Source organism: Salvelinus alpinus, chromosome 20 (assembly GCF_045679555.1).
Source record: "Salvelinus alpinus chromosome 20, SLU_Salpinus.1, whole genome shotgun sequence".
Taxonomy (NCBI): Eukaryota; Metazoa; Chordata; class Actinopteri; order Salmoniformes; family Salmonidae; genus Salvelinus; species Salvelinus alpinus.
Genome location: NC_092105.1, coordinates 50,260,411 through 50,278,675, shown reverse-complemented (window position 1 = coordinate 50,278,675; position 18,265 = coordinate 50,260,411). Strand labels below are relative to the sequence as shown.

The following is an 18,265-nucleotide window of genomic DNA, read 5'->3' as shown; positions in this document are numbered from 1 at the left end:
GATTAGAAACGATAATTAGAAGCTATGACAAAACTATGATCAAACTATGATAATAAACTATGAACAACTATGAAGACAGGGCTGTGTGTGTGTGAATGATGATCTATTATTTAAGTGTGTAATATTACTCTCTCTCTCTCTCTTAATGTATACCCTTTCACTCAATGTATACCAAAGTAGCAAATATTTACCAATGTTTCAACATCCGGTATTGCAACATTTATGAAAGACAATGACATACAATTTTAGGCAATTATCGATATAATGTGTTACATAGTGTGCAGCTGTGATAACTTTAGGTAATATACTCTCTCTCTCACTCTCTCTCACTCACTCTCAGGCTATGAAAAAGACAAAAGATAGGACATTGACTCCTGAGTGTTGAACTTATGCCAACTCTACAGCAACCCTGGTTGTTATATGACCCTGAGGGTCATCTACGAACGTTGGAACATCTAGAAAAACAATAAGGTGCACATGTGCTCTTAAATGTCCACTCAGATCATGATACCTCTATAATTTTGTTCCTAGGTTTATGACTTCTAGGGCATGTTTCCAAGAGGCTGTGCTGAGGCATATGCATTGATAGGTCTTAGATTTTATAGCCAGGGTATCTGTAAAATACATTGTGACAACTATTGAAGATGCAAAAAGGGGTTTTCAGAAATACATTTGTTTGACAGATTTGTATTATGTTACGTTATTATGTTATATTATGTTATTATATATTATGTTACATGCGAGACATACCCAGAAATGTCAACGTATTTTATTCAGCTCTCAATTTAGGATAATGCTGTTTATTTTGTACTTTACTTAAACTGTATCATTTATCGTGTCTCATACCAGACTAATACACTACCGAGCAATGTAAACAGATGTGGAATTAATACCATAACAGGTGTGTGTCTTTTTGGGATCAATAATTGATCAAGAATACCAATAGGCTTGATCTGATCCTCAACCCTATTACGACATCCTATAATGCACAGTCATATGCAAAACCATAAAACTCTGACAAGAAAACAATGAAAACCTTAACATGACTACATGCATTGTCATTATTTTAGTTACCATCCACCAATGGTTGAATTGGGTACTTTTTCTTTGTATATGCACCGAGCCTCCAAGTGGCTGGAGCCATGCAACAGGCTAAATTAAAAAGACCCATATAAACAGTATGTGAAAAGATGGGGCCAAATGTAATTTTTATGTTTTGTTTTTGTTACGACCAACAGGTCTTCCTAACATTTGACATAACTAGTAAGCCTTACATCCTGAATGTATAGGGGCTCCCAAATATGGACCTGGGAACAGACGGGAGGGGTGGGAGAACAAGCCCTTCTAAGTAATTGACCCGAGAACATAATTGATATATTGTAATTTAAAGCAATGACCCATAAGAGAACACGGGATCAAGGCAATGCAGGACCCATATAGAATTAAAACAACAGTATTCTTAATGAGAAATTTAATCTAATAAACAAATGTCTGCATAATGAAAGACATGAAAACTGTATCTAACATTGTATTTAGATATGTATAAAACGTTGATATTGTCAGTAAGGTCACTGAGACTAACAATAGACAATAGTTATTGTGGGAGGTTTAGAGTTAAAATATATGGGAAGGATCAGGAATGTTAGAGATTTGGTCACAGTGGGGATTTTGAAAGAGGGAGATTAGAACCCCAAAGTGATAAGGGGTAAGAAAGATCCTAAAGGTAATTTCATATTTCGGTTTAGGGGGTTAATAACTTTATGGAAAACAATATTCACACTATGTGCATTATAAACATGTACATACTTAGAGAACCATCACATCAAGATGTAACAGGGATGAGTGGCGATTCAAAGTACAACAGGAGTCTTCTGTAACATGCAATACGTGTTAAATACATCCATGACTGAATGGTTTCACAAACTCCCTTTAAAGGTTTTGTAAGAAAGTTGTAACAGGCCTCATTCAACAGTCTAGAGATTAACCTAGAGACACCAAAACATCAACGTTTAGAGCAGCTTGGAGATTATGACCCATGTAAGGTGTAAGGGGCAAAGAGCTGATTTACCTAACTCTGTACAGACCAAAGGAATTTCCAGAGTTAGCTAACCCTGACACTGGGTATGATAACTCTGACTCGTACGTCTAATTATTATTGTAGATGTTAACAACCGAGGGAGTTTACAGTAGGTCAAAGAGATGTATAAAGGCAAAGAGAGCAACAAATTGACATACATGACCTCAAAGCAAAGAGTCACTGATGTTTTTATATACAAAACTAGGCATATACAGAAGACAGGTGTTCTGGAGTATTTGCTTTTTAAATCCACGATTAAATAAGAAAATTGCGCTTTGGTAGCGTCGTCATAGCTCTCCATAAAGTAGGATTTCCTTCCCGGGTACATCTGCTGAGCTAGAGTGTTAATTTGTAGTTTGTCTCTAGGGTTTTTGAATAAACCATGTAATATGTCTCTTGTGAAAATTGAGATGGGGTACATATATTATGTATTTCAATTTCTTACACATTTTTAATAATACTTCTGAGTTGTAGATTTTTGTATCATCTCTACTATATCTGTCATGTTACTGTGGTCTTTTTTTAAGTCAATAAACATGTGTGTAGAGTGTACATTTTTGTTTCACAGTAGATTTGTTTAAGCCCACCAAGAAACACCTGATTTACCCCACAGCATTAATTAATAAGCTGGGTAGAAAATGAATCTGTTTAAGTCATAAGTAAAGGCCTTTCAAAAAGAGGCTGGCATGATTGACTGTTCACTGATATTGGTGTAATTTCTCACCCCTTGTGGCTGTATGAAAGTTAATTTCCCCTCAGGCACACACATTTGTTCTTTGATATTATGAAGGTCATTTGTGAAGAAAGTACTTTTCCTCACATCTCTTTACATTGCTTATGCATATTCAGTGGCCTGACTGCATCCAGACTATGTCAAAAGCCCATCCTGGTAGATCTGAATCTAATGCAGCTTGGAGTGATCGGATGACAGAAGTCACATTTAGGTGCCATGTGTAACTGAGGCCATAGATGCTCCATATCCATTACTTTGAGAGTTGTATATAATGACTAAATGTGTTTCTGTGTTGCAGGGGCAGTCAAGAAATGGAACGGCAAGGCCACAGAACATGACAAAATCAGAGCTGTGGGAGACCACCTCAAGCCCCTGGTAGAGCTGGAGGTGGTGTTTACCACTCCATCACGCCTTCAGCAGGCTGGAAAGTGGGATTGGTACTGTTTTTCATACTAAGATGGACCAAGATACTTGTTGCTTTTACACATATTTGTTCATTGGTTTGACATGAGTCTTGATTGGTCGGTCATTGGGTTCATTTGTATTACAATATGTTCAAATCAAATCAAGCTTTATTTATACAGTACATTTCAGACATGCATGCAACACAAAGGCTTCTTAGGAAAAAACTGAAAATAAACAAATATTTAGTATACAAACATAAGACTAAACTGAAAGACTAATGAGCATTGATTAAAATATTAATTGGATGCAATATCCAATCCAAAATATAGGCTTGTTTTTTAGGAGGGGGTCTGAAAGACACTATGGGGGTGTCCACTGGAAGTTGACTAGACCTAAAAGACACCCACCATGAGACCCACTAAATCTGCCCAAGAGGCAAACAAAATAAAAACCCACACCAAACTTAAAGACAGGAAGTAAACCAAAAGGGTAGCACAACTAAAAGGGTTGACTGTCCACATCTATCAAGACAACTGGAGCACTGGGCCAGACACTCTTAAATACACCTGGACCAGCTCAGGTGAAACACCTTCCCACTAACGAGATGAACAAGAAAGCACAGGTTTAACACATACTGACTAACAAGGTGACACCAATCAGTGCCCCCTACGTGCTAACGAGCTATACGTGCTAAAGTCCAACCTCAAAACATAAATGCAAAAACCAAAGCCTGTAACACCTGGCTGACAACAATAAAAAATATATATTTAAAAAAACATGTAATTCTAAATTTATTTTTCTACAATGTATTGGCTTGCTTCTAGAACTCTCATCCCCTTGAAACGAGCCCAAACAAAACTCATCTCCAATACAGAAAAAGTGCAGTCAAAATCAATTGGCATCCATGGTAACGCACTGGCTAAACGCAAAACACAAATCTTTTTGACTGCCCACCCTTGAGACAATCAGCAACCAAGTTGTCCTTACCACGGACATGTCTGATTTCAAGAGGAAACTCCTGCAATATCCGTAGTAACTTTCCACCTCACTGCGGAGTTCTCTCTTTTCAGGGTTCACTCGGTAGGCATGTTGTTGGATCAGGGCCTAGTCCCCAATGTCATGCTCTAGTACATTTGGGTTGGCACGTGTGAGAATTAACCCTGATATTATAAAAGCAGGGCAACAATGTCAATATAATTATACCTGAAAATTATCAGTTGGTTGCATAAATAATGATGATTACTAAATGTTACATGAATTGTAAATATGAAATATCAAAACCAAATGTACACCCCTTTGTTAATTTTGAGTTGGCAACAATTCACTTAATGGTGATGCATGGAATAATAAAACATGACAGTCAGCTACATTTTGGAGTGATGCATTTCAATTTAGGTGTCGCTAAACAATGGAACGCAACACTTATTTGTCATCACTCATCGATATCATGTTCAAATCAATTGTGCGAGAGGGAGATGAGGTTGCACACCCTGTTAAAAGTAACAGCTCAAAAACGACACGGAATCTGGGAATAATGTGTACATCACTGGTTAGAGGACAATTTGTAGATAACAGCTAGCTACATTTTGAAGAGTTGCATTTTGATTCAAGTGGGTCACCAACGTGGTAAACAGCTAGCTACATTTTGAAGTGTTCCATTTTGATTCAAGTGGGTCACCAACGTGATAAGTGTAACTCACTTTTTGTTAAATCACAAATAGTACTCTTCCATTTCAGAGCCTGGATTTTTCCCTAGGCTAATATCCCTATCATGCTGAAATATATTGAATGGGGCAAACGTTTAGGGTTCTACATTGTGAAATTCCTTAAAAAACTCCAAATACAATGTTAAAAACATTCTAAATTGTTATTTCATTGATCTCACCAAATAACTCCTTCATGTATGTATTTTCTGATGTTTGATCAGAAATCTTTTACGAGAGTATCTCTTTTCACACTGATCACAGCTATAAGGTTTCTCTCCTGTGTGTGTTCTCTTGTGTACCTTCAGATCACTAGATGTAGTAAAACTCTTCCCACATTGATCACAACTATAAGGTTTCTCTCCTGTGTGTACTCGCTGGTGTCTGGTCAGATGGCTAGATGCAGTATAACTCCTCTCACATTCATCACAGCTATATGGTTTGTCTCCTGTGTGTACTCTCTGGTGTGTAGTTAGATGGCTAGATGTATTAAAATTCTTCCCACATTCATTACAGCTATAAGGTTTCTCTCCTGTGTGTGTCCGCTGGTGTATAGTCAGATTGCCAGATGTAATAAAACTCTTCCCACACTGATCACATCTGTAAGGTTTCTCACCTGTGTGTGTTTTCTGGTGCAGCTTCAACGTCTGTGATGTTGAAAAGCTTTTCCAACAATTTGAACAGTGGTAAAATTTCTCTCCTGTGTGTACTCGCTGGTGTGAAGTCAGCTGGCTAGATGTAATAAAACTCTTCCCACATTGATTACAGCTATAAGGCTTCTCTCCTGTGTGTGTCCGCTGGTGTATAGTCAGATTGCTAGATGCAATAAAACTCTTCCCACATTGATCACAGCTAAAAGGTTTCTCTCCAGTGTGTGTTCTCTGGTGTACTGTCAGATCGCTAGATTGAACAAAACTCTTTCCACATTGATCACAGCTATAAGGTTTCTCTCCAGTGTGAATTCTCATGTGTACTTTTAGTGATTTTAACCTTAAGTAACTCTTCCCACATTGATTACAACTATGAGATTTCTCTCCTGTTCTCTGGTGCAGCTTCAAAATCTGTGATGTTGAACAATCTGAACAGTCGTGAGATTTCTCTCCTGTGTGTACACGCTGGTGTATTTTAAGGTCTGATGAATATTTGCAATGTTTCCCACAGTCAGAGCAGCAATGAGGTTTCTTTCCTGTGGGTCTCCGCTGGTGTTTCTTTAGGTGTTCTGATGTGGAGAGACTCTTCTCTTCCTCGTCAGCATCATTATGTTGTTGAGGCTCCCCAGAGGATCCACGATAGTCACATCTCTCTCCTGTGTGAACAACAAAGTCAGACAGATGGTTAAAGGCCCACAACAGCAGAAATCCACTGTTTATTTGAGTTAAAAGGTGATGCCCAGAGCAGGGCCAAGAAGTTGTACAACAAATGACGTCTGTTAAATTATTTGACAATTATTTGCCGCCCTATGAAAATCAACCCAGAGGACCCCCGGGTGACTATACACAAATCTACCCTCTCATACCATGGACAGAAGAAAATGGAGATGCAACCACAATTATCCTCAAGGGGACTCAGATGAAGGCGGTGGAAGACACAACAGCAGCAAAAAGCGGCATGAGAACAATAGAATTGGATGAAAAAAGAATGCACAGTTCCTGGAGCGAGTTTTCCCTCGCCACGTCAACTCACTCCACAAAAAGGAACAGACTGGAAGATCCAAGACATATGGCCGCCTGTAGAAAACACAATCTACTACAGAAGCAAAAGAAAAGTACAATGTGTGACCTATTCAGAGAGCAAGAAAAGGAGGACACTGCACTGAAGAAGGCCCAGCTTGCACAGATCGAGACAGGAAGTGGTGGTTTAACTCACAATATGATGGCTGCTCAAAGTTGTTTCTACAGGCTCACCACAACCACAGCCTGCAGCTCCCCCACAGTCACATCAGTCACACCCGTGAACCTGGTGCCTGTAGGGTATGTGCTTTTCAGCTTGTGAATTGGGGGAAGGCCCTTACTGTCTACTCAGACTCAGCATATGCTAGTGGGGTTTGGAGAGCAAGAGGGTTTACTAATAGGTCTGGCTTATGGCTACATCTTTTGTCTGGCATGCCCTGTTAACCATCAATCATGATCTCTACTGTTTGCCGATTGGCTCATGGTGTGAGCCATTCGTCAAAGGGGGATATGGTGGAGAAGATTTCGGCCCAATGGTTTTGCCAAAAATTTGAATCAGCACGTGAAAAAAATATATATATTTAGAAAGTTAATTTATTGTTGCACGACGTGTTTATTATATAACATAGACATGGGAACTCCACTGCAACCAGGGAAGTTCCCCACTCCAAAAGGACCTTTTGTCCACCTTGCTATAGATTTCATAGACATGATAGAGCGAAAAGAAAGAAAGAGATACTGCCTGGTGATAATTGACAGGTTCACCAGGTGGGTGGAAGCATTTCCCACCAGGTGGGTGGAAGCATTTCCCACCACCAACTGCGACGCGTGAACAGTTGCAGAATTGCTAGTCAGGGAAATTATACTCAGGTTGGGAGTGCCTGAGGTTTTGTCTGCAGACAATGGGACCCATCTCATAGGAGATGTGGTTGCCCAAGTGGCCAAAATGATGGGTGTTGTTGACCAGAAGTTTGAGTCCATCTATCACCCGTGGAGTAACGGGATTACAGAGAGGGTTAATTAGATGATCAAAGGGGGCTTGCAAAAGCCTGCCATTCCACAAAAATGAGCTGGGTGGAATGCTTGCCCCTTGTCCTCATGAAAATGCGCAGCAGCCTTAACAAAGGTATTGGGTGTACACCTTATGAGATGTTAACAAGATGACCAATGAATACTCCAGGGGTGAGACCTATGACTGACCGACAGATAGAAATAACTGAGACACAGTGTGACCATCTTGAGTACATGAAGGAACTAACCTCTGTTGTAAGTTTTCTCCACTCTCACACTAGTAAAGCAAACGAGGTTCCCCCAGGTGAAGACCCTGACGAGCTTCCCATAAACGTTGGAGACTGGGTCAAACTGCAAGTCCATAAGAGAAAATGGAACCAGCCAAGATGGATGGGACCCTTCCAGGTGACCATGGCAACAAAAGAGGCTGAGATCCACCGATGAGGAGGAGCCAGAGGAGAAACGGGGAAGACCATAGCCAGAGGGCCGAGACCAAAGGCCAGAAGAACCAACAGAGGGTTCAGCCACAGAACCCAAAGAGTCATCAGATGTCGAGGACACCATCATACACACACTATGGTTGTGAAACAAGAAAATTGCAACCATGGAAACACACATGCAGGGTATTTATTGTTCTCCAAATCCTACTCGTTCCCTTTGTGGACGGGGATGTGGAGAATAATAAATGTGTGAAAGCAGTGACGTACATAGGATTACAGGGGAAGGGGAACACATCTGGCATATGGGTAATGCAACAGGTGACAGGTGTAAACTTTTCCAGGATGGAGGAAGGCATGGCAGCACCTTTTGGATGGATGTGGGTATGACAGGGGGTACCTCACTTTACCTCCTGGATGGGGGGGGGGGGTGTTATTATTTGGGGAGAACAGAAATGTATATGTTAAGAATTCCAGTCACCCATCTTTTCAATGAGACAGGTAAAACCAACTCTGGGGAACTGGAGCGTGCCAAACGACTCATCCCAAACAATTAGGAAGTCTATGGTCATGTCCTACGCCCGGGTGAGATTCTTGGTATGTCAGTCATACCCTGCTGGGGTGTGGCTGTCCTGGGAAAGTGGGTGAATAATTGAACCTATTCTTTACAGGCCCATATGAGTTTAACAATCCCAGGATTTAGCCAACTCTCATTAGATGTCGAAAATCTGAAAGCAGTCGTCAGCCGCCATGAGTTGGCTTTAGATTATCTTTTGGCGAAGGAAGGAGGACACTGTAACGTACTAGGTATTATTGATCCTGAAAATTGTGTTATGCTCCTCCCTGACTCCTCTGAGAATATGACTGCGATAATTGATATGATTGCTGATCTTAGTAAAACTCTCAAAATCAGAAAAATCTGTCTTTGACAAAACTGGTGACTGGTTTAAAGCTAAATTTGGAACCGTAATGGGGAAAGTTATGTTAACTTTGTTTTCATTGTTTATTCCTGTACTTGTAGGAGGATTGGTGATTTTGGCTACTGTTTGTATTTGTAAGAGAATGACTGTAACTGCTCTTGAACATGCTGGAGTGATGGTGTTGGTGGAAGCTGATACAAATCATGCTGAAGGTGAGACAGGTACATTTCTGGTTTCTCTTAATCCCATTGTCCATCCAACTCATGAGGTTCTTCCCAGGACTCAGGAGGAATGGGAATATAGTCAGACTCACCCCAGCAGCATTCCAGGAACCTCAGGAGTTGTTTCTCCCTTTAGCAGGCTGGGATCAAATGGATCCTGGGGTTTTGCCAACTCTGTTTGATTTCAGAGGAGAATATTATGATTGAACCTGTGAGACTTATTAGTCTCAGCGGGGGGAATGTAGGGGGTGGGTCACAAAGACCCTCCCCATTATTGATTAAGGGGACTTTAAGATCCATATGTTTTGCTGCAGGCCTTATAATACGATACTGTTGCTATGTGTCTAAAAACTCTGCCACTATACGTTGCACAAGCATCTATATTAGTATTTGTGGTTAAGCCCTGGCTGTTGTGAGAGAGTGCTTGCAGGCTAGGTCTGAGTCAGACCGAAACTAGATAAAGAGAAGTAACCACTCTCTGGTTTTGACATTTTGATCTTGTGTGACAGTGGACAATTCTAAGAAAATCAGAGAAGCTACTGTACTAGGTTGCCTTATAAGGTAACCTCAGCTTATTGATACACACATACATTGACGTAGGTAATCAGACCACTAGGGAGTGATCACATGTATGAAATCAGCTGTGCCCTTAGGTGGGGTGCAGAACTTACTCGGAAACATGCGTTATGTTCCTGTTGTCAACTTCTGTCGACAATTACATTAAATAAAGGTTTGATTGATTTACTTAAAGAAGATATTGTCTGACAGCTGATTTCACCAATAAGCCAAAGAGGGACAAGGCACCTACCCCGACAACGCTAAGGCGGAACCGCTAGTTTTGGACGAAGGTTCTGGTTTTTCACAAAGTGTTCTGAATATTACAACTTTGGATTATAATTGTAAGGCTCGTTTGAATCTCCTGCTTAATATAATGTTTGTGTTATTGCCGCAAGTCAACTGCATTATACTTCAACAAGTATAATGCTCTTTGGCTAGCTTTTCCATCAGCCTTACAATGAGTGTTTGTACACTTTGTGTATGCCAAATTGACCCATAACTTCCCCTAACAACAACATAGACCTACTGTAGGACCCATAACTTCACCTAACTACAGACCTACTGTAGGACCCACAACTTCCCCTAACAATAACATAGACCTACTGTAGGACCCATAACTTCAACTAACAACAACATACACCTACTGTAGGACGCATAACTTAACTTAACAACAACATAGACCTAGGACTATAAATCATTTAATATTTCAGGTGAAAAACGGAAACTAAAAATGTCTTAGTCATGACATTTCATAACCAGATAATTTTGTGAATAATCCCACTAGGCTACTCTGTAATGTGTTGTCATTCTAAATGTCATGAAAAAAGGAAAATAGCTCTGTATGTTGTACAATAGCCTATCCATCAAGGAAAAATTCTCTACACTTTATGAGCTAAGTATCTCTGTGTCCAAACAGACTAACGAGACCCTACTGGAAATCAAGTAGACAATAACACATTACAAACATCAATTTGTTTAGGGAGGTTGGATCCAACGTGGAGCACGGCATAACTGTCTTTAAGATGGAGCCAGAGAGCAAGGCTGACGTTTTACGTATTCCCAACCAATTGTGTGTTTAAAAAAAAATAATTGTTTCTTTGCAACTTATTTTTTACTTATTTTGTACATAATGTTGTAGCTACCGTCTCTTATGACCGAAAATAACTTCTGGACATCAGAACTGCGATTACTCACCTCAGATTTGCAGAATCCTTTTTATCCTTTAACGAGTCCGACGAGCCCGAGGTGAATGATATACTGCTTTCCCGAGAACAGGCCCAAATCCCCGTTAATTGCGTGAAGAGAAGGCGGAGAAATAGGGGCCAAAGGGCAGGCTGCCTTCTGCGAATTCGTAGGTGATCGAATACACCCCCACTTCCTTCCATTCTGCTAGCAAACGTGCAATCTTTGGAAAATAACATTGATGACTTCAAAGACTAAACTACCAACGGAACATTCAAAACTGTAATATCTTATGATTCACGGAGCCGTGGCTAAACGACAACATTATCAACATACAGCTAGCTGGATGGTTATACGCTGCACCGGCAGGATAGAACAGCGGCGTCTGGTAAGACAAGGGACGGCAGACTATGTATTTTGTAAATAACAGATGGTGCACGATATCTAAGGAAGCCTCGAGCTATTGCTCGCCTGAGGTAGAGTATCTCATGTTAAGCTGTAGACCACACGATCTATCTAGAGAGTTTATCTGTATTTTTCGTAGCTGTTTACATACCACCACAGACTGAGGCTGGCACTAAGACCGCATGGAATGAGCTGTATTCCGCCATAAACAAACAGGAAAACGCTCACCCAGAGGCAGTGTTCCTAGTAGCCAGGGACTTTAATGCAGGGAAACTTAAATCCGTCTTACCAAATTTCTATCAGCATGTTAAATGTGCAACCAGAGGGAAAACAACTCTGGACCACCTTTACTCCACACACAGAGATGCATACAAAGCTCTCCCCCCCTTCATTTGGCAAATCTGACCATAATTTTATCCTCCTGATTCCTGCTTACAAGCAAAAATTAAAGCAGGAAGCACCAGTGACTTCATCAATAAGAAAGTGGTCAGATGAAGCAGATGCTAAGCTACAGGACTGTTTTGCAGCACAGACTGGAATATGTTCCTGGATTCCTCCGATGGCATTCAGGAGTACACCACAACAGTCATTGGCTTCATCAATAAGTGCATCGATGACGTCTTCCCCACAGTGACCGTACGTACATACCCCAATCAGAAGCCATGAATTACAGGCAACATCCGCACTGAGCTAAAGGCTAGAGCTGCCGCTTTCAAGGAGTGGGACTCTAACACGGAAGCTTATAAGAAATCCCGCTATGCCCTCCGACGAACCATCAAACAGGCAAAGTGTCAATACAGGACTAAGATCCAATCGTACTACACTGGCTCTGACGCTCGTTGGATGTGGCAGGGCTTGCAACCCATTACAGACTACAAAGGGAAGCACAGTCGATAGATGCCCAGTGACAAAAGAGCTAAACTATGGAAAATAACACTGAAACATGCATGAGAGCACCAGCTGTTCCGGAAGACTGTGTGATCACGCCCTACGCAACCGATGTGAGTAAGACTTTTAAACAGGTCAACATTCACAAGGCCGTAGGGCCAGACAGATTACCAGGATGTGTACTGCGAGCATGCGCTGACCAACCGGCAAGTGTCTTCACTGATATTTTCAACCTCTCCCTGTCCGAGTCTGTAATACCAACATGTTTTAAGCAGACCACCATAGTCCCTGTGCCCAAGAACACTAAGGTAACCTGCCTAAATGACTACCGAACCGTAGCACTGACGTCTGTAGCCACGAAGTGCTTTGAAAGGCTGGTCACGGCTCACAACACCATTATCCCAGAAACCCAAGACCCACTCCAATTTGCATACCACCCTAACAGATCCACAGATGATGCAATCTCTATTGCACTCCACACTGCCCTTTCCCGCCTGGACAAAAGGAACACCCATGTCAAAATGCTATTCATTGACTACAGCTCAGCATTCAACACCATCATGCCCTCAAAGCTAATCAATAAACTAAGGAACCTGGGACTAAACACCTCCCTCTGCAACTGGATCCTGGACTTCCTGACGGGCCGCCACGCTGATCCTCAACACAGGGGCCCCTAAGGGATGCGTGCTCAGTCCCCTCTTGTACTCCCTGTTCACTCATGACTGCACAGCCAGGCACGACTCCAACACCATCATTAAATTTGCCGATGGCACAACAGTGGTAGGCCTGATCAACGACAAGACAGCCTATAGGGAGGTCAGAGACCTGGCCGTGTGGTGCAAGTACAACAACCTCTCCCTCAACGTGATCAAGACTAAGGAGATGATTGTGGACTACAGGAAAAAGAGGACCGAGCACGCCCCCATTCTCATCGACGAGGCTGTAGTGGAGCAGGTCACCACATCACCAACAAACTCACATGGTCTAAGCACACCAAGAGAGTTGTGAAAAAGGCACAACAAAACTTATTTCCCCTCAGGAGACTGAAAAGATTTGGCATGGGTCCTCAGATCTTCAAAAGGTTATACAGCTGCACCATCAATAGCATCCTGACTGGTTGCATCACTGCCTGGTATGGCAACTGCTCGGCCTCTGACCGCGAGGCACTACAGAGGGTAGTGCGAATGGCCCAGTACATCACTGGGGCCAAGCTTCCTGCCATCCAGGACCTCTATACCAGGCTGTGTCAGAGGAAGGCACAACAAATTGTCAAAGACTCCAGCCACCCTAGTCATAGTCTGTTCTCCCTGCTACCGCTTCTAAACAGCTTCTACCCCCAAGCCATAAGACTCCTGAACATCTAATCAAATGGCTACCCAGACTATTTGCATTGCCCCCCCCACCCCCACCCACCCACCTTTTTACACTGCTGCTACTCTCTGATGTTATCATCTATGCATAGTCACTTTAACTCTACCTACATGTACATATTACCTCAACTAACCGGTGCCCCCGCACAGTTGTTGAGACTGAGTGGACGATGGTGAAGAACAGTGGCTCTGCACAGTTGTTGAGACTGAGTGGACGATGGTGAAGAACAGTGGCTCTGTACAGTTGTTGAGACTGAGTGGACGATGGTGAAGAACAGTGGCTCTGTACAGTTGTTGAGACTGAGTGGACGATGGTGAACAGTGGAGTGAAAAAGGCTAAAGTTGGTAATGAACAGCAGTTTATGGTTGGAGTGGGAATTATCAGCAAGGATGTTTTTGGGGTGACCTGTTTGCAGTCTCAAAGATGGTGAAGGATGAATTGGGTAAAGTGGAATCGGTTCGAGTGACCAAGAGCGGTATGATGCTGATTGTGTGTCAACAGCACAAAAGGAGAAAGCTTATTGTGGTTTAGGGATAACATTTCAGGTAGACACACGTTGATTAAAACAAATGATAGATGGAAGGTTTTACTGTAGTTTGGTAAGTGATTCTCCCAACTTATGAAACCTGGGTAAGTGAGATATACAGAAGCCATTGCAATGTTACAATCGTAAAAAGTTCGGACACGTTGCAAGTGTTTGCTGAAGGAATAAATATGTCAGATGAAGCATGTTGTAATTGTGATGGGAATCACGTTCCCAAGTTCCCGGAGTGCCATGTACGGATGAAGGATGTCACAGTAGCTAGGATCTGGTCTATCCAGCAGTTGTCCTATGTGGAGGCAGTGAAAATAGCTGAAGGAGTGAAGAGAGAGGAGAAGGTAGTGGATGTCCCACAGTCTGCAGTGAAGCCATGCAAGAGAAGGATCCCAACACACTAATAGTGAAGAAGGTGGACTTTGTTGTGTTTATAGTGCAAGTGAGAAATTGCACTAGTCAAACTGTTTATTTTTTATTTTATTTTTTGTAATTAGTATGATTTGTTCATCCAAAACCATATTTGTTTTGGGGGTATTTTTTACAACCCCGTACAGTAGGGGGCAGCAATACACCTGATGAGTGTAGTTTGACAATACACCTCAGAGAAGAAGACATGGTAGGATCCAAAGTGTTGGTCAGTGTTTCCAGGTGACCCTAATTAGATGTTACATTACATGTTTTCTTACTTCATGTAGCCGGCTAGCTAGCCAACATATTCATACTTCTCTGATAAGATACCGCTGCACAAACATGCTTATCTAGGCCTACACCAGCACTGGTACCAGGCAGTTTTAGCTAATTACGTTTGTGCTGACTCTTAATACATTTAGCAAGTTAGCTAGCCCGCTAACATTATTTTAGCAACACCTTGCTAAGAAAATAATTGGCAGAATATTATACAATGACTTATCAACAGCACTAACAATTTGACCCCCACAGGAAATCTTCACTGGCAGTTATAGAAAGACCCATCTACTATATATCCATTGATTCTTGAAAAATATAACTTATAAATGCCTCAAATGTTTCAACTGTATTAACCCACCAGAAACCAAAACATGAGCTCGTATAACGCCACTGTTTGTAAACAAGCACTGTATGGCTGAAGAGTAGGGTCAATCCAAGCGTTCTGACCTCACAACGACAGTAAAGCACCCAAGTTAACTGGCTAACGCTGAATAGCTTGCTAGACACAAATGAGATAAAACCTCACTCTTACCATTTTACTTGCACTAGCAGAGCTGGTTGGGCTGTTTTCATGTTATCCAGAGCGTTGGTGACTAACTGTGCTGCTGGCAACAATTTAATTTGAGCTTTTTTTGCAGACGTTTACTGACACCTGGACATATTCAACGGGTGTTGAGCGCTAGTAAATTAATTATTCTGCTCTCTGGTACTCAGACGAGAGTGCTCTGAAATCGGAGTAGATAGCCAGAGCGAATTTATGAACGCACCCACATTAAATGTCCAATGAGAAAGCACAACGACTAAGAACGACGTGAATAATCAGGTCAATAAACGTTGGGTAGTTAGTTAGAATATAGTTAATATACTGGCAAGTTTGTAGCCAACTAACGTTAGGTAGCTAGCTGACATACTGGTACATATGGCTGTAAAGATATGCTATGCGGTTTGTAAGGATAATGTAGCTAAAATAACATGTAACATAACTTATTTGAAAAGTCTTTACTTTATTACATTGCTCAACATTAGTCATAATTAGTTAAAGAAGTTCATTTGTATCCGTTCTCTCGTTGGACTTCGGCTGCATATTTTCCGCAATTTTCTTAAAATCTGAAAACGTTAAAGCCACGCCCATTTCCTGAAGAATTGCATTATGGGCCCAAAAACACAGAAATAGTGTCCTCTGCATGTATACTTTGTATTTTGGCAAATGTAGTACGACATCCAGGAACTTTTGGCATACTAACTATATCATACTATGACAAATAAGCATACTATATGTAACGGATGTAAAATGGCTAGCTAGTTAGCGGTGGTGCGCGCTAATAGCGTTTCAATCGGTTACGTCACTTGCTTTGAGACCTTGAAGTAGTGGTTCCCCTTGCTCTGCAAGGGCCGCGGCGGCCTTTGTGGAGCGATGGGTAACGATGCTTCGTGGGTGACTGTTGTTGACGTGTGCAGAGGGTCCCTGGTTCGCGCCCGGGTCGGGGCACGCCATAAAGTTAAACTGTTACATATATACTCAATTTACTTCACAAATAGTATGGTTAGTATGAGTATTCAAACACAGCTCAGGTCTCTGGGCAGCCATTTTGTTTCTGTTTTAAAGGATGTCCCTTTAAAAAGCCACACATCAATCAAACAATCTGCAGTTCAAACAATAACAAAGCTGTAATTCCACCACTGTATTGGTAATAAGATGATGGATGAGGCTGGAGAAATGTAACTAGTTTCAAATTCATAGACAGCCTTATGTATGCAAGGACTGACCATCCATGATATCAACATTATAGTTTTAACCATGTTGAGGCTATACAGTGTTAGTTTACATTTAGATTGTTTCTAAACATTGGAGTAAAAAAAGCTTATTTGGGGTTCTGATGGGGTACAACAGTTGAACTAAGCACATGAGGCATGTGTTATATTATTCAAGAATCAATGGCTAGAAATAAATAATTTAAAGTCAAAATGTGGATGTAGCAATTGTATATTTCCCCTTTCACACATCAGGTTAACAATTGTAGAGCTTGTGCCTCTGTTTTTAAGACAGTACTTACGAGTGTTAATCAGTGCACGTTCATCATTAGAACCATTGGATGCCTTAAGATGCGTTTGGGAAACCGGGCCCAGATATCCAGTTTCCTCCTCTTCTTCCTTCTTCGATGTGACAGTCATCTCTCCCTCTTCCTCTTTCATTCCAAAAACTCCAAAAACTGCATCTTCCTCCTCCTTCACTCTGAACACGTCTTTCTCTTCTTTAACTGTCACTCTGAACGCCTCTTCCTTTACTGTAACTTCCTCTTTCACTCTGAACGCGTCTTCCTCTTCTTTAACTGAAATGTCTTTCTCTTCTTTAATTGTAACAGACTCACCCTCTACTTGTTTTCGTATTGTAATATCCTTCTCTTCCTCCTCCTCTTTCACGAGAGCCTCCTTCTCCGTCCAGCAGACCTCATCTTCTTCAGCAGGAGAGTAGCTTAGTGAACTCATGGTCGGGATGTTAGCTAGCTAGGCTAATGCTAACTTAACCAGCCCGATAGATGACTAAAAACAACAGCATCGTAAATATGAAATTAAATCGGATAACAAACTAGACGACAGAAGTGGGTTTAAAGCACAGTGGCTAATATACACTAAAGCGTCTAAAGAGTTTTATTGGTTCTGCTATTTTGTCTAGCAAGCTACGGAGGTAGCTGACTAACTGTTGCTGCGGTCGAAAGAAGCGTTCCGTCCACTAGATTATACGTCACACTCCGTTATAGACAGAATACCAGCTGACGGCTTCTTCCCTAAATAGTTCTTGCATAGTTTTGAGCTGTGCTTTGGGTCATTGTCCTGTTGTAGGAGGAAATTGGCTCCAATTAAAAGCCGTCCACAGGGTATGGCATGGCGTTGCAAAATGGAGTGATAGCCTTTCTTCTTCAAGATCCCTTTTACCCTGTATTAATCTCCCACTTTACCACAACCAAAGCACCCCCAGACCATCACATTGCCAGCCACCATGCTTGACAGAAGGCGTCAAGCACTCCTCCAGCATCTTTTCATTTTTCTGGATCTCACGAATGTTCTTGTTTGTGATCCGAACCCCTCAAACTTAGATTTGTCTGTCCATAACACTTTTTTCCAATCTTCCTCTGCCCATGTCTGTGTTATTTTGCCCATCTTAATCTTTTCTTTCTTTTTAAACAGTCTGAGATATGGATTTTGTCTTTGCAACTCTGCCTAGAAGGCCAACATCCCGGAGTCGCCTTTTCACTGTTGACGTTGAGACTGGTGTTTTGCGGGTACTATTTAATGAAGCTGCCAGTTGAGGACTTGTGAGGCGTCTGTTTCTCAAATTAGACACTAATATACTTGTCCTCTTGCTCAGTTGTGCACTGGGGCCTCCTTCTATTCTGGTTAGGCCAGTTTGCGCTGTTCTGTGAGGGAGTAGGACACAGCATTGTACGAGATCTTCAGTTT

At 41.6% G+C, this 18,265-nt stretch overlaps 2 protein-coding genes and 1 long non-coding RNA gene across 4 annotated transcripts in view; 1 reads left to right on the top strand and 2 right to left on the bottom strand.

Moving 5' to 3' along the window:
* Positions 1 to 5,680, top strand: part of LOC139547188 (uncharacterized) — a 15,606-nt gene extending 9,926 nt beyond the window's left edge. The window contains exon 2 of the long non-coding RNA XR_011669350.1: positions 3,109 to 5,680. This is a non-coding gene — a long non-coding RNA (uncharacterized lncRNA). The remainder of the gene's footprint in view (positions 1 to 3,108) is intronic.
* LOC139547169 (zinc finger and SCAN domain-containing protein 16-like) overlaps positions 1 to 18,265 on the bottom strand; it is a 223,489-nt gene that overhangs the window by 67,727 nt on the left and 137,497 nt on the right. The gene's annotated exons all lie outside the window — the stretch shown is intronic.
* On the bottom strand, positions 3,365 to 18,265 carry LOC139547167 (zinc finger protein ZFP2-like). 2 transcript variants are annotated; one of them, XM_071356223.1, is made up of 2 exons: positions 16,861 to 18,249; positions 3,365 to 6,224 (listed from the first exon to the last, which is right to left on the bottom strand). In XM_071356223.1, exons 1-2 carry the CDS (start codon positions 17,291 to 17,293, stop codon positions 5,113 to 5,115), a joined length of 1,545 nt encoding a protein of 514 aa, XP_071212324.1. In that variant the 5' UTR covers positions 17,294 to 18,249; the 3' UTR covers positions 3,365 to 5,112. The 2 variants fall into 2 exon arrangements, with proteins under 2 accessions (XP_071212324.1, XP_071212325.1); XM_071356224.1 differs by lacking the exon at positions 3,365 to 6,224 and adding an exon at positions 13,640 to 14,434 and having other exon boundaries at positions 16,861 to 18,265.

Coding starts and splice junctions, on each gene's coding strand:
- LOC139547167 (XM_071356223.1), bottom strand. CDS start 17,293: ATGAGTTCACTAAGCTACTCTCCTGCTGAAGAAGATGAGGTCTGCTGG. Junction 6,225..16,860: donor ACGTGCACTGATTAACACTC/GTAAGTACTGTC, acceptor TTGTTCACACAG/GAGAGAGATGTGACTATCGT.